The sequence below is a fragment of the Athene noctua genome, chromosome 1, assembly GCF_965140245.1.
Source record: "Athene noctua chromosome 1, bAthNoc1.hap1.1, whole genome shotgun sequence".
Taxonomy (NCBI): Eukaryota; Metazoa; Chordata; class Aves; order Strigiformes; family Strigidae; genus Athene; species Athene noctua.
The window spans coordinates 81611901-81626612 of record NC_134037.1 but is presented as its reverse complement, the minus strand read 5'-3'; the positions used below and the strand labels follow the sequence as shown (position 1 = coordinate 81626612).

Here is a 14712-nt window from a genome sequence, read left to right as displayed (position 1 = left end):
TTCTTTCTGAGATAGTGCCAGACTAGAATCATGCCATTTGCCAGTGATTTTCAGTAATTAATGTTACCTTGCATAGTGCTCACACGATCCAAAATGGAAGTCCCCTAGGGCTGGTGCAGAAGGGAAAAAAAGCAATAACCCAAAGAGTAGAGAAAAAAAGGCAAAGGGAGGTGCATAAAAAAATGAGAAGTTAAGGACCTGCATAAAGAAATGAGCCGTTAAGAACCTGTGCTTGTGCCTGATGTGCCAGTGTGAAGCAAAACCCAATGAAAGGTAAAACACTACAGAAAACCATTAGTATGAGAACTACTGTTAACTCACCAGCGTTCCTAAATGTTAGGAAATCAGACTTTATTATCTCTCTGATTACCATTGCTCACTTTCATCTTGTACTAGAAAAGCAGGTAGGTTGAGAAACGTTAATGTAATTCCAATGTTCGCTTGTGTACGTTGGCTAGCTGGGGAAAGCAGAGTGTGCATTCATTCCTGTGAGCTTTTCCACCAGGAATCTTGGAAAGAAGAGGTTGTTTACCTCTTCCGAGGTGGCCAGGGGAAAGTGAGCAGTGAGCATTTTCACAGTTGTGGAAAGAACAGAACCAAATCTGTCTTCTCAAAGGCCATCATCCTATATATAAGTCACTCAGCTTGAAAAAATATGCTATCAATCCTTCATTCCTGTAATGTCCACAGAGATGGAAAGAAGAGTTTTGATATGAGGTAGCCGGTTAAAAGCAATCACAGTCAAATTTGCCTTTAAACTCTCCTTCTACTGACTTAAAAATTTCCACTGTAAAACGTGTATGTATAGGAATGTACAAATAGTAAACTGCATTATCTCAAAGATACCTTGTAGGTCTCTTAAAGAGACTTTGCTGCCCTCTCTCTCTAACTGGATACCCAGAGGACCTTCCCAAGAAGAGTTGTGCAAGAGCTGTTTCAAAGTCTTGTGGCAAACACACCATACAACTACATATATAGATATGAAGACGAAGTCTTAATATAGTGGAGGGAATGAGTAAACTCAGTAGAATTTGAGGTTTTGTGAACTTCATTAGCTATTTTTTTAAATTCTTGAGGTTTCGCAAAACTGAAAACCAAATGTCTTAGGAAGACAAAAAAGCCTTCTCCCTCCTAGCTTGGCTCAGTCTCCTCGGCCCTGTGAGAAAGGGGAAGGCTCCTTGGCTCCCGCTACCCTGCAAGGCCAAGGCCAGCCAAGTTGGAAGGAGCTTCCGTGGCAAAAGGAAAGGCAGCGATGCTTGCGTTGGCGTTTTCTGCTCTAGTGACAGATTGAGCCTTTTGAAGTCTTCTGAGTTCCGAAATGTCAACACCTTTTTCTACTGGAATTTCAAATTATGATGAGCAAAGTTGATGACTTCCCATGCTGGGTTTTTTTTTTTTTTTTTTTTTGGTGTTAACGTTCGTGGTGTTTATCCACCTATACATTTGACAGGACCCCATTTCTTGGATTCTGCAGGCAACTCAGCCAAATCCATGCCTCTTTGCATCAGCTACAGGATCCTTCCACAGATAGTCCACAACCCCTGTTCAGGCCTCAGCAGCAGGGATCTTGGTCTTCTCGTTTGACTTCTGAAATGTTTGTGCATGTCAGGGCATCCGCGGGCCCACGGCAGGGATCCGTTCTCCTGCTCCACACGGAGCGTGGTGCCTGCAGCCACGCTGCCTGCTCCTCAGCACGGTGACCCCTAGTCCAAGGGTTGGGACTGGAGTCCTGGCTTGCGGAGATGCTTTCCAGTGCTCCCACCGAGGCTGGGAGCAGCCCAACAGCGAGATTTCTCGTGTGCCGCTCTCCTTAGCCCGAGGCAAGGCTCCCTCCCTGAGGAGCGGCGCGCCCAAGCAAGGCCACTGCTCCTTCTTTGAAAGGGATCAAAGGGGTCGGTGCTTCCTACGGGGAAAGCGGGACCGGGGTGCCGGGCTCACCCCAGCGGCTGCTGGCTGACCTCCAGTCAGCCCCGTAGGAGCGGGGCGGGGAGGTGACCGGGCCAACTCTCCCTCTGGGCTGCTTTGTAACTTGGAAATAAAAAGGGTAAAACCGAGAGCATTCAGGCCTCGGGAAGGCGGAGTTTCGCCGCAGCGGCGGCAGGAGCACCGAGCCGTCAGGCGGCGACGTTTCGCGAAGCCCCCGGCCGGGCCGGAGACGCGCTCCCCTCCCGCGGGGGTGCGGGCTCGGGAGGCCCCGGCGGCGGGTCCCGGCCGCGCTCGCCTCCCCGCTGCCGGGGCCTGGCGCCGCCTCCCGGGGCTCATCCCCCCGCCAGACCCGGGCCGCGACGGAGCGCTCGGCCGCCGCTTTCTGCCCCCATCCCCGCGCCGCGCCGCTCCGCTCCCGCGGGGACGGCCCCGGCCGCCCGGCCGGCCCGCCTCCCGCACCGCCCCTGCGCCGCCGGCGGAGGGCGGCCGGGGCCGCGGGGCGGGGCGGGGCGGGGGAGGGCCCGGGCCCGGGATGGCCTCGCAGGTAGGCGAGCGCCGGCCGCCCGGTGGGGAGGGGGCGGCGGGGGGGGGGGTTGTGTCACCGCCGCGGAGGCGCGAGCCGGGGGCGCGCCCCGCCGCCGCTGATTGACAGCGGGGCCCGGCCCGCAGCCCATAAAGGCGGCGGCGCGGGGCGCGGGGCCGCGGAGGGACTTGCGACGGCGGCAGAGCACCGCGCTCCGCTCCCACCGGCCTCCCCGGCACAGCCCCGGCGCGCCGTCGGCTCCCCCCATGCCAGGTGAGGCACAAGGCGGGAAGGCGCCGTGCCCCGCCGTGAAGCCCCCCCCGGGACGGGGGGGGCTGCCGCCGCCGCCCAGCGGGGCTGGGAGAGGTGGCGGGGGCTGCTCGACGGGGGCAGCCGCGAAGCCCCGCTCAGACTCGCCGTGGGCAGGCGGGTGGGCGCTGCCGTCTGCCGCGGGTGCTTCGGGTGGAAGTTGAAGAGAGCTGCCCCGGGGAGGGCTGGCCAGAGGCGGTGTGCGGCGGCCGTCGGTGGCAGGGTCCTCCGGGGGAGGCGCTGGGTTTGAGAGGGGAGAGAGGCTTCCTGGTGGTAGTGGTGATACCTCGGGGTGACAAATAGTAAGAGTTCCCTGTAGGAAACATAAAATAGAGACAGTAAAAGGTGGCATCCCTGTGTGCAGTTAGCGGTGTTGAAGCGGTGTGGCTGTATCCAGAGAAACGAATGTCTACGTGTTCCAGTGAATGGCGTCTGCTCCATTCATTGTGAGTGCAGACGCGTCTGGAGATGCAATTATGTGGCTTATGACTGCATAGTGCTTCAGGGCAAAAACGGCATCACGTTAAAAGTCACTTTATCCAGCTGTGCTGGGGTACAGAGGATCGTAAGAATGGATAAGTGATAGATAGAGACAGGAAAGAGAGGAATTTGCATGATGGCACTGACAAAGGCACTATAAGGTACCCCTGGTACTCAGAACCAATATCTAGTGAGATCCCGTTATCCTGCGAGGTATTTCAGCTGAACGTTGTGCTCCGAAGTAAAGATGCAACTGCTAATATGTGATATCTTGTGCCAGCTGCTGAAATATCATGGAAAAAAAATAATGGTGTATATTATCTGTATGTCTTTCCTTTTTTATTGTTAAGGACATTTACATAAAAAGGAGCTTTATCATCCGAATTTCCCCTTCCATTCACCTGATGTCATATTTTACTTCTGGCATTGAAAATAACCCCAGAATAAGTATTACAAGAATCAGACAAGATAGAGATTCTGATTTTCTGTGTATAGTTGCTTATAATGAGAGTTCTGTTTATGGCATTTCGTGAGGTAAATTAAAATATTTGTAGTTGATAAATATTCTTTCCCTAATACTTAACTACTTTTTGGTTTATTCATAGGAGTTATGCTGCAGAGGAGTGGGCTGTTGTGGCTTGCTGTCTTGATAACCCTGTGGGTTTCCTCAGATGCTCAGGGTAAGTTCTGACACTTCTTAACTACATACAGAATAACTCCCAAAGCTAAAAGTTGGTGTAAAACATTGGCTTAGCTGAGCTACAGTGGGCAAATTAATCATATATGACTTTTTTAGAAGTGCCTGAAATAGTAGTTGCTGGGGGTATTTTAGGTAGATACATCTTACTACTGCTGAATGAAGATTCCCCAATAAATATCAAAAAATTGCTTTCTCTATAAATTATTGAACAAAATATATGTAGTCGCAGTAATACTTGCTGTTATACTTTCCTCTGCAGTGGAAGCGTATGGTAAAAGTAACATGAAGAGAATCACTGAATGGAGTGAACATTTAAAAAAGATAGAGGTAGAGAAATAGACCTGTACAGACCAAATATAAGTAGAATGTAAATTGGCACAGTGCAGAACCCTCATTTACATCTGACTTCTTAGCCTGAATCTTTAAAAAGCAAATCTCTTGCTTCCTATTGTCACGTGGCCACATGGCTTCTCAGAATTTTATTTTATTTTATTTTAATTAGTTAATAGTGAAAATATAGAAATTGGCTCAACCTCCCTATCCATTCATATATATATATATATATATATATAAATATTTAATGGATGCATTGTTACATGCATCCATGTGTAGGCATATACATGACATACAGCATGTGTGTATATTTATATATACAAGTGTGTATTATGTAGTGCTATAAAATATATAGCCATATCTTTAGTTATATAATTGAACATACGTAGACCTACACACACAGAAGTAGAGAGTTGTCATGTAAATGAAAATGACAGGTGGAAAATATGATTCACTTGCATGCCAGTAGGAACAGTTCTGTTTGTGGAAGTAAAACCATGTTTGTTTTATGCTGCTGATTCTTACTTCTGTCATATAATTGCAGTTGCTAAGTATAGTGTGCAGAGTTGTTTCTGTAAGAGACTTTTTATAGACACATTGTCACACACTCTTAACTTTTTCAGATGGTGACAAGGAAGAGGAGACTACCTTTGATTTACTTCAAATCAGTAACATAAACCGAAAGACAGTTGGAGCAAAATTGTTTCGGGGTCCAGACCCCACTATCCCAGCATATCGTTTCATTCGGTTTGACCATATACCTCCATGTAAACCAGAGAAATTAAAAAAGATTGTCAGACTCATACGGCAGAATGAGGGCTTTATCCTTTCAGCCACCCTGAGACAGGACAGGCAATCTAGAGGCACTATCCTTGCTTTAGAGGGGCCTGGCATCAGTGAGAGGCAGTTTGAGATCATTTCCAATGGCCGGGCCAACACCCTGGACCTTATCTATTGGGTGGATGGCTTCCAGAATGTGATTTCCCTGGAAGATGTGGACCTTGCGGACTCACAGTGGAAGAACCTCACCGTGCAAATAACAGGGGAGAACTACAACCTCTATGTTGGCTGTGACCTTATTGACAGCTTCATCCTGGAGGAGCCTTTCTATGAGCAGCTGAAAGCAGAGAACAGCAGGATGTATGTGGCAAAAGGGTCAATTCGGGAGAATCATTTCAGGGTAGGTAACCTGGAGAATCTTGGGTCTCTGGTGAAGTAAGAAAGTAACTGCAAGTAGGTTGAGAAGATGCAGTATATGCAGTTTTGTTCCCTCAGAGCCTTTTGGATTTAAGGGGATCACAGGTGTTCCCAAGCAGAATTTCTCCAGAGTGTGTTTTTATTCACTCCTAGATCTGTGCTGTGTGAATTTGGGGTTCCTGAAAGCAAAGAACTGGTAAAATAAAGTCTAAGTCCAGGAAAAGTGCACAAAACCACTTTATGGACTTTCCTATGGAAACATCCACTTTCTTTTCTAGATGTAAGACTTCTAACCATGTTGTATTTTTCTGGTGATCTGTAGAATTATTTGGAAATTTTTTGAACTGTTTTTCCATTGAAATATATCCAAGTCATAAGAGCCTGTTGATATTTTAAAATCTTATTTGGAAGAGGAAGGGAAAAAAAAGAATTTTCAATGAAGCTGAAGATTGTGGTGTTGGTCCGTCCCCTAACAGCATATCTTGGTTTGCCATTCTGAATAACCTTTCATTTCAATTTAAAAAAAGGAAAAAAAAAATTGAAAAAAAATTGAAAAAATGTTTCCATCAGTCCTGTAAATCAGATTTTTTTGGAAAACATTTATTGTTTCTCTTTTCTTTAAACTGAAGCAATTACAAACTTTCTCGTTTTCCTATAAAATGAAAATTACCTCCTGCCTAGTATAGTGATGTGATCTGGCCCTAGTGCTTTAAGGACGGCTTCTTTTCACTCACAGCTGAAATCAGACTTGAACTCATGGCTTCAAAAATTTCAAAAAGCCCTTTCTTTCTCATCCTGCTGTGCCATCTAGTTGTCAGCCAGAGCATGACATGCTGGAGTGTGGTTCGGTGGGGTGACCAGTTTTGGCAGGGAGGCCAGAAGTTCTTGCCCACAGCCTCTCCATTCCTTCCTCCATGACTAAGTTTCTCCATCATTTGTGCTCATATAACTGGTTCTGAGGCTGTATTGTTAAGTGGGTCACTGAAATAGTCTGATTTAAATTTTTATTTTTTTTTGAGTCTTTAAGTGAAACAGATACCAGTCTGTTTTTACAGTGTTGTCTCAAAGTAGTGTCAGCACAGTTGAGGACACAGAAAACTACGGTGCATGGAAATAACTGGCTAAGGATGGAAGTGCAATGGGCCAGGAACTCCAAAAGTTGGCTTTGACCTCATGATGAATGACTTGTAGAAGTACATTCTAAACTGTGCTATGAAAATGGAGATTTGAGCTCATACCTGATTAATAACTTTTATTATGACTTAGTTCAGAAGATACCTCATTTTGTTGCATATAGTACTGAAATTGTATATAAAAAAGCTATAAACACTTTTTTTTTTGGTGTTTAATGCCTTGTAGATTGTTTTTTAACCTAGTTTTTTATGGCTGAATCCAGTCAGTAGCATGAGATTGAGACAGATCTGTTATTTGTTACTCCCAAATTAATGTAACTGTTTTTAATTATTTTTTTTATTTTTACAGGGTCTTTTGCAAAATATTCAGTTAATCTTTGATACTTCAATAGAGGATGTGCTGCGTAAAAAAGGATGCCAGAGAAGCCAGTCAAGTAAGGCTTTTTTAGGTCATTAATACTGTTCAGTTCACTGTGAAAATGAGAAATGTCAATGGTGACATATTTTCCTAAAACCATGCAACAGATCCCTTTGAAATGAAAATTAGTTGCTCTTTGGTGGTAATAGGAACATATTTTTAGCTATCTTGAGATACCATTTCTACTCTCTAGCCTACTACTTTAGTTTTTATTCCTTAGGTTTATAACTCTGAGCTTCTGTTTTTAAGTTGTTGTCTAGAAATAGAAGGAAAGTATCTATGAAAATGTCTGCATTCTTTCATGAGATGTCTGTGATTCTTTGAGCTTCTGAATTCTGCTTCTGACTCTCAACGGGCCCATGAACAAGTCTGCAAGATTCAAGACACGGAATTCCTCAGCAATAAGTTTTTTGACTGAAAGAGGCTTTGGGTTTGAATCCCAAAGCATTGTTAATCAAAACAACCTAGGGAAAATAAGAAAAAAACCTTAAGAGATATGTAAGGCATGTGTGTGACAGGCTGACATGTTCTTATTAGTCTGGTTCATGTTGACCTCACCAGGAGGGGAGCCCTCGGTGTGTGGGAATATATTGGAGTCATCATGAAAGACTTATGAAAATTTGTCAAATATGCACTGAGGTTTTGTACTCAAGCTCACAGGAGGTGCTGGCTATTTTACTTTCCAGTGTTTGGAACTGGCAAGAGCTCAGGCAAGAATCAGAGACAACTGAGTCCATCAGAGGAATGGGGTGGGTGCACAAGGCAGTCAGAACTTCAGGGTTTTATTAGAAACTCCTGCCATCTGAAATGCCATTATTTCTGTCACTTCACTAAAACATACGACAGAGCAAATCAGTTAAGCTGACTGTACTCAACTTTTTTCCTTGTTTATGCAAAACCCAGAAATTAATCAGTGGTAGGTCTTGACTTCTTCAAAGGGGGCCAGAGTATTGAGATTTTGTAATGAAAAGTCTCTTTAAGATATATAAATGTGTGTGTATACATATGTATGTATATATCTATATAGGGGTATGTATATATGTATATGCACAAAAACTTTAACTGAGTTTACTAGTCTGTTTTTAAATCTTGATAAAGCATCTTGGTTGGTTATTTCATACATTCCAGATGTGTGTTCTGGTGCAGGACCTCAGACGGAAGTGTGACAATGTGTTAGAGTCATATGAGATGGGCTAGAAGGGCAGTGGTCTTAGATGGCACAAGCAAGAAGATATGCCCTTATTTGTTTGTTGTCATCTCTCCCAGCCAAGCTGTTTTCTGTACTCAGAAACTATTGAGAAACTACTCAGAACTGCTGATTACTGGTTTTCAACTTTGTTAGTGGAAGAAAACGCTTGAGGAGAAGAACTTCTGTGGGAGAATAGAACGTGTATTTATATCTAATTGTAATCTAAATAAAAGAGGTTAGTTTCAGGAAGGATACAGTTCAGCCATCCTGCTTCATTTGCCAGTGGATACAAAATTCCCAGAAGTCGAGGTGGAACCTTGAGGGCATATTCAGTAGTTAGAGCCAAAACAGTCTCGGTCAAGAGGATGAGATCCCTAGGTGTAGATGAAGTTGAACCAGTGAAACCAGTGAAGAACAGTGTCTCCATTTTTTTTTTTTTAAATATTATTGTTGGTTGATTACCACAAAGGGAAATAGTGTTAACAAATGTTTTGAAATATCACCAAGTAGAAATGGGATGTTACTGTATTTCTACTGTGAAGAGGAAGCTGATGGAAGCCTAAAGGGATAAGTTCTGCATGTTGATACATACCTTAGGTGGAATTCTTATATCCTTCAGCTGTTGCAGCTATAACCAACAGATAATAATTTCTTAATGTATTTTTTATCACATCTGTCAACTCCCACATTTTCAGGATAAAATATACAGATTTTTTTGTTTGTTTGTTTATCCTTCCTGGGAAGTATTTAGCAATTAGTTCAATTCACAGTATTTTCACTTTTACTTTGCAACACCAAGAGAATGCTACAAGATGGAAATTACTTGTGCCACAAGTGAAGATGCTGTGGCTTGAGGCCATCAAAATTACTTGAGAGGCTTGTTACATGCATAGCTGATTTTCTAATGTTGCCTATCCATCTTAATTACCACAGCTGAAAAGCCATGGGTGATATGTTACTTACTACAAGGTACGTGTTTTCTCATTTTGATGGCTCACTCATTGAGCTGAGATACAGGCACTAAGATGCCATATTTACGTGTGAGTGTCCCATAACAACATGGCAGATGTTACCAATGGAGTGCCTTCAGATTTGAAGACACAAAAAGCCAGCTGCTTTTTCAAAAGTAGGACTGTGTTTTCCTACTGTATCTTTAATCTGAGTATGAGAATGTGAGGTATGGTGAAATGGTAGCTTGGGATTGCTGTTGGGTTGAGGGTAGGAAAGTATTTCTGTAGTGGTGGCTGTAAATACTTTAGGCAGGGCTTACACAGCGCTGGGTAGGAGAGATGACAAAAACATGCCTAAATAGGCACATCAATAAAATCCCTTCAGCTAGATCAACAGAATGATATTTGCATATGTGAAAGGATGCACATTCTGCTTTTCTGGTTTCTCATTTTAAAGATAATCATGTGGTCCTTAGGAAATTAGCAGGAAGCCGGCAGCAGAGAGCTGATTTCCCAGTGATCCCCAGGCATCTTCTTTCAGTCACTGCCAAGTACCAGTAGGAAGTGTGGATTTAGTTCTTCTAACATAGTTTTGGTTTATGTTTCCTGCTGAGATTGCAGCTTTATTAATGTCCTCAGAATGTTCCGGTCAAGGCACACTCCATGTTGGCTTGAGAAATATGAAATTAATGACCTGAGAAGTGCTATAGGGGAATCTGAGAAACCTAGTGTTTCAATGCGGTAGGAAAATTGCATTCTTTCCAGGGAATCAAAAAGCAGCTGAAGTAAACAGTTATGACACAGAGTTCTGATCTGCTATGTGGTGTATTGGTTTTCTTCCATCCTGTAAGTGAAGCTGGACAATTACTTCAACTCTGGAATACTGCGAACAATTTTTTGTAGACCTTGGCTAGCAGCAGATACTTCATAGCTAATTTAAAAGCACATCAAGCCAATAATTTTAAGTATGGTTGAGAAGTAATTATTTAATGTCATCTTAATGGTTGGTTCTTTGCTCTTTTTTTTTTTTTAGCCTTCTAAATGAATGAAGAATATTTTACTCCCATTTTCATTGCTTGTACATTTAAATATGCCATTTTACTCTGTAAAGTCAAGCATCAAATCAAGCCCTGAAAATTCTTAAAGCATTGCCACCTTCTGTGACTTCAGTGATGTGAAGCATATGTTTTATGGCACATGTTCCTGTGCTGATTTATTATTTTTTAAATTGCTGTACCCTTTGCTTCTCCTCTCTGTTTGGTAACCTTGAGTTATTACAACATTACTAAATCTGGTAAACAAGTCAGTATGGATTTCTGTATAGCTGACACCAAATTTGAGAGTACTATGAAGTCCTTAGAGAAAGCTTACATGGAATGCATAAGATATTTACCTGGTGGAGACTTAAATGCTAAACAGAACACAGACTGTTTTATTTAGTTATCTATGTTCTTTTTTTATTAATTGCTGCTCATACTTTGTTATATTCTTTTTCAAGAATTTGCTATAGACAGGGAGGTCTTTTAAACTGGTATTAGAAAAATGTCCAGTTCTCTCTGTATAATGCATGCAAAGTTCTGTTTTAATTATGATCTGCCTGATGAAGAAGTGTTTGGAGTGACAAATCAAATATTCAGCCTGATCTTAGCTTGACTTCCATTTCACTTCAAAATTAAACTATCATTATAACAGCTCCTCTGAGTTTAATACCAGGCAGTGCAACATAGAGCAGACCAGAGTCTGGTATAAATTTTATAATGGTTTGAATTTGATCCAAGTAACCATGGAATTTATGGGCAGAGCAAGGACAATGACTTTCTGCAAGAAAACTCTTTCTCCTACCTTTTTCTCTGTATCAAAAAAGTGTAATGGATCATGAACAAATCTTAAACCTTTCATGACTCTGAGTGGATAAAATGGGTTTGCTTTTTTGATACTGTGTCCTGTTATTCTTCATAAATTAATGTTGCAGTGCCAACAATGTTTTAAAGTGAGGGCTGTGTGAGACACAGCTTGGCTCTTAATTTTGAAAAGGGAAAGCCTATAATTGGAACCAGCTGACATCTAACCCCTCTCTTTTATTCATGGGTATAATCTAGTGTGAAGCTGTGCTAAAATAGATGTGTTTAAACCCTACCCATGGGTGCCAATCTGTGATTTCAGCAGGAGTCTGTAATCTGTGGAAGAACTTTGTATATGTATGCCACTCTTCTCTTTCCCTCTCTTGCTACCAGCTGAAGTGAACACCATCAACGAGAGCACTGAAATCCTTCACTTGAGCCCTGCTGTCACAACTGAGTACGTGGGTGAGAAACCAGAGAAAGCTGAGTTCTGTGACCGCTCCTGTGAAGAGCTGGGAACGATGTTCACAGAGCTCACTGGCCTGCGCATTGTGGTGAACAACTTAGCTGATAACCTCCAAAAAGTGGTACGTACCTGTAAGTCTGAAAGAACTGAAAGAGGTCTGCTGTGCAGTTAGTGGAGATGGCTGTATTACATGTGTATACCTCTTGGTATATCTATATAATGTAGAGGTGACCTACGTTTTCAAAGTGACTAGTTAGGTAGTTCCTGAGTATAACACTTCAATGAAGACTTGGTTTTCACAGACTGGGTTTAAAAGAGCACACACATGCAGTCATAAATAGTGGAAATCAATTCTCTTACAGGTTACTGCCGCTTTGGTAATCAAAAGCTGATGCACCCAACCTTGCCTGTGTGCTATTAAAGTGTTGTTGCCACGCTTATACCATTTATGAATACATCAGCAAGTGGCTACACAGAGTACCTAAACTGTACATAAATGTGTGGGGTTTTCATAGTTGAAGTATAATGGTGACATTTCACTGTAGGCTTCCTCTCTTCTTATTCTGAATCAGTGAATTCAGAATAATCACTGAAGCAAGTTTATTACTATGCCATATGTCTCAGGACTAAAATCTTACTATCTAAATATGAGTGGTACTAGAGGAAAGCAAACCTGCTATAACAGGTTTCCTTAGTATTGTGTGACTGTGTTTGTACTATTATCTGAAGAGTTGCTGTGTAGTATTGCGGTACCTGAGATCATCGTCTTTATGTACATAAATATGTAAAAAATATATTTTTTTTAAAAAATGGAAGACTTAAATCCAGTAGTGTATCAGTTTTGTTTATTTAAAACAGTATGCTTACAAAGTACACAATTTGTTTTCATTTCCTTCATCTTCTAGTCTGAAGAGAACCAAATTATGTGGGAATTGATTGGACCTAACAAAACATTAAAGAACCAGTCAGTTTGCTGGCAGGATGGCCGTGTCTTTGCAGATAATGAAAGCTGGATTGTAGATAGCTGCACCAAGTGTACCTGCCAGGTAAGGTTTTGGAAACACTCTCTTCTCTGCAGAAATGGATAGTGTGTTTAATTCAGACCAACTGTTCAGGTCAGGTCACGTTTAGTCAGAGCTTGCCCTAGACTTACTGATATTTATTAGAAAAGTAGACCCCATGTCCATGACGGTTAGATAAACTCAAAGAATTCCCACACATGAAACTTCCCCAGATGTGCACCTTTATTTGTCTGTGTATGTGAGCAGAAGTCAGTAAGTTGATTTCTTTGCCTGTAGGATTCTAAAATTGTGTGCCATCAAATCACCTGCCCAGCAGTCTCCTGTGCTGATCCATCTTTTGTTGAAGGCGAATGCTGTCCAGTCTGCTCTCACTGTAAGTATTGGCCAAAGAAAAGGATATTCCGGCAACATTTAAAATCACTACTAGTGTGTTGGAAAGATCAAAACAATGTATGTATACAAAGATCGTATGAAATAACTTGTCTGCTTGAGGTTACCTTATGGAGGAGTTGGTCTCCAGTGATTATACTGGTTGCTTAGAAGTAAGCTGAAAACTTACCTAGCTAACTTGGACACTGAAGGTTAGATGCATGCTCCTCCCCAGTTGTGTCTTCCAGAGCTGGACATTCTGATTTTTGTTGGTTTGCAATATCACTGTGCCCTATTGTTTTTTCATACTGCCTGGTTAAAGCAGACTAACATAGGTTAGGATATCTTCTTGTCTCCTTGTGGAGGATATTTAAGTTCCAGATCAAAAGCTTCATGCAGTTTGATGCAATATTTATTAAGAATGTAAGTTATTTTTCCTCTCTGTTATTGTCATTCTGCTACTCTGTTTTGTTTCTTTTATCATATACCCTCTTTTGGTGTAATGCTTTACTTTTGAATCTTGACAATGTTTCACATTTAAGACAGCATTGCAGACTGTGAACGAGGCTTTGGAATGACAATAGTTTTAATAATTTCACTGATTAAGTGACTTCAGTGTGGGTTCAGTACATTTCCCTTTGTACTAGACAAGTCTGTTGCAGAAGAGAATGTTTGCTTAGATGTTCTAAATAAAGTTGCATTGGGATATACTCAGAGGTTTTTTTGCCTATTTAGAGCATAGGGAATATTCTTACAGTGTGCCCTTGATAATGTTCACCGTTATGTTGTGTTCAGAGGTGGGGCCACATCTCATCATACTGACTATATTCTGAAGTCAAAGGCAGTTGGGACTTCAGTTTTTGGCACAGTCCATTCTAGAAATAAGTTGTTGTTCTTCCTCCAAAGGTCAGTGCCTCATGCAAACACACAGCACTCAAGTTCATGAAGATCCAGGATTCTTATCTGGGCTAATGTCTCATTACATTAAACCATATTAAACCTAACTTCAGTGGCATATTGGGAAAGCAAAATTAGAAAAAGAGAGATCTAAAGGGCAAAATACATGTTCTACAGAAAAAGAAAAGTCAAAAATCTAAATAGGATAAAAGACTGACTTTCAGTGCTAAGCACTTTTTCTTACCTTTTGCTCTGCAGCTGATGACAGTGAGGAGGGCTGGTCACCATGGTCGGACTGGACGAAGTGCTCAGTTACCTGTGGCTCTGGGACTCAGATGCGAGGAAGGTCGTGTGATGTCACCAGGAGTGCTTGTACAGGCCCACACATCCAGACAAGGATGTGCAGCTTTAAGAAATGTGACCATCGCAGTAAGTAATCAAATTTATGTTTTTTAAAGTTCTTTGGACATCTCCAAGTGAAAACAAGCTTATTCTAGATTTCCTATGAACTCTCACTAATCAGGACAGTATATATTGGAATATTCGTATATATATAGTTAAAGTAACTATCATTAGATTTCTTGTCATCTTCCCCCTTTCAAATATTTCTCCTTTTCCTGACAATTTAATAGGTATGTACATTCCAGGCTCAGCTCTGTTAAACAAAAAGATATTACGTTATCTCTTCTTTAACATTATAAACTTGAGTCTCTTGTTTGAAGTCAGTTTGGAGACAACACTCAGTTCATAATCATGATACATGGGGCCACGTTTTGATCTTTCATTCATTCACGATTATTGGCCTATTCCACTATTACTCTGTCTACAGAGCTGTAGTTAATACTATTGCAGGTAGCTGCTATATCCAGGCTACTGTAAGGCTATTGCTGAAGCTGCTAGACGTTCAAATATATGTTTTAAACAAGTGTTTGTTTCATTGGAAAAAGTTTCTTGTTAAG

The 14712-nt window shown here is 41.9% G+C and overlaps 1 protein-coding gene across 1 annotated transcript in view; it reads left to right on the top strand.

Annotated features, from left to right (window-relative positions):
- The first annotated feature begins 2564 nt into the window (after positions 1–2564).
- THBS2 (thrombospondin 2) overlaps positions 2565–14712 on the top strand; it is a 34633-nt gene continuing 22485 nt past the window's right edge. Inside the window, exons 1-8 of the mRNA XM_074925087.1 lie at positions 2565–2722; positions 3844–3918; positions 4895–5451; positions 6951–7035; positions 11393–11586; positions 12371–12511; positions 12764–12860; positions 14012–14182. Of these exons, the coding sequence (XP_074781188.1) occupies positions 2716–2722; positions 3844–3918; positions 4895–5451; positions 6951–7035; positions 11393–11586; positions 12371–12511; positions 12764–12860; positions 14012–14182 (1327 nt within the window). The 5' untranslated portion in view covers positions 2565–2715. The remainder of the gene's footprint in view (positions 2723–3843; positions 3919–4894; positions 5452–6950; positions 7036–11392; positions 11587–12370; positions 12512–12763; positions 12861–14011; positions 14183–14712) is intronic.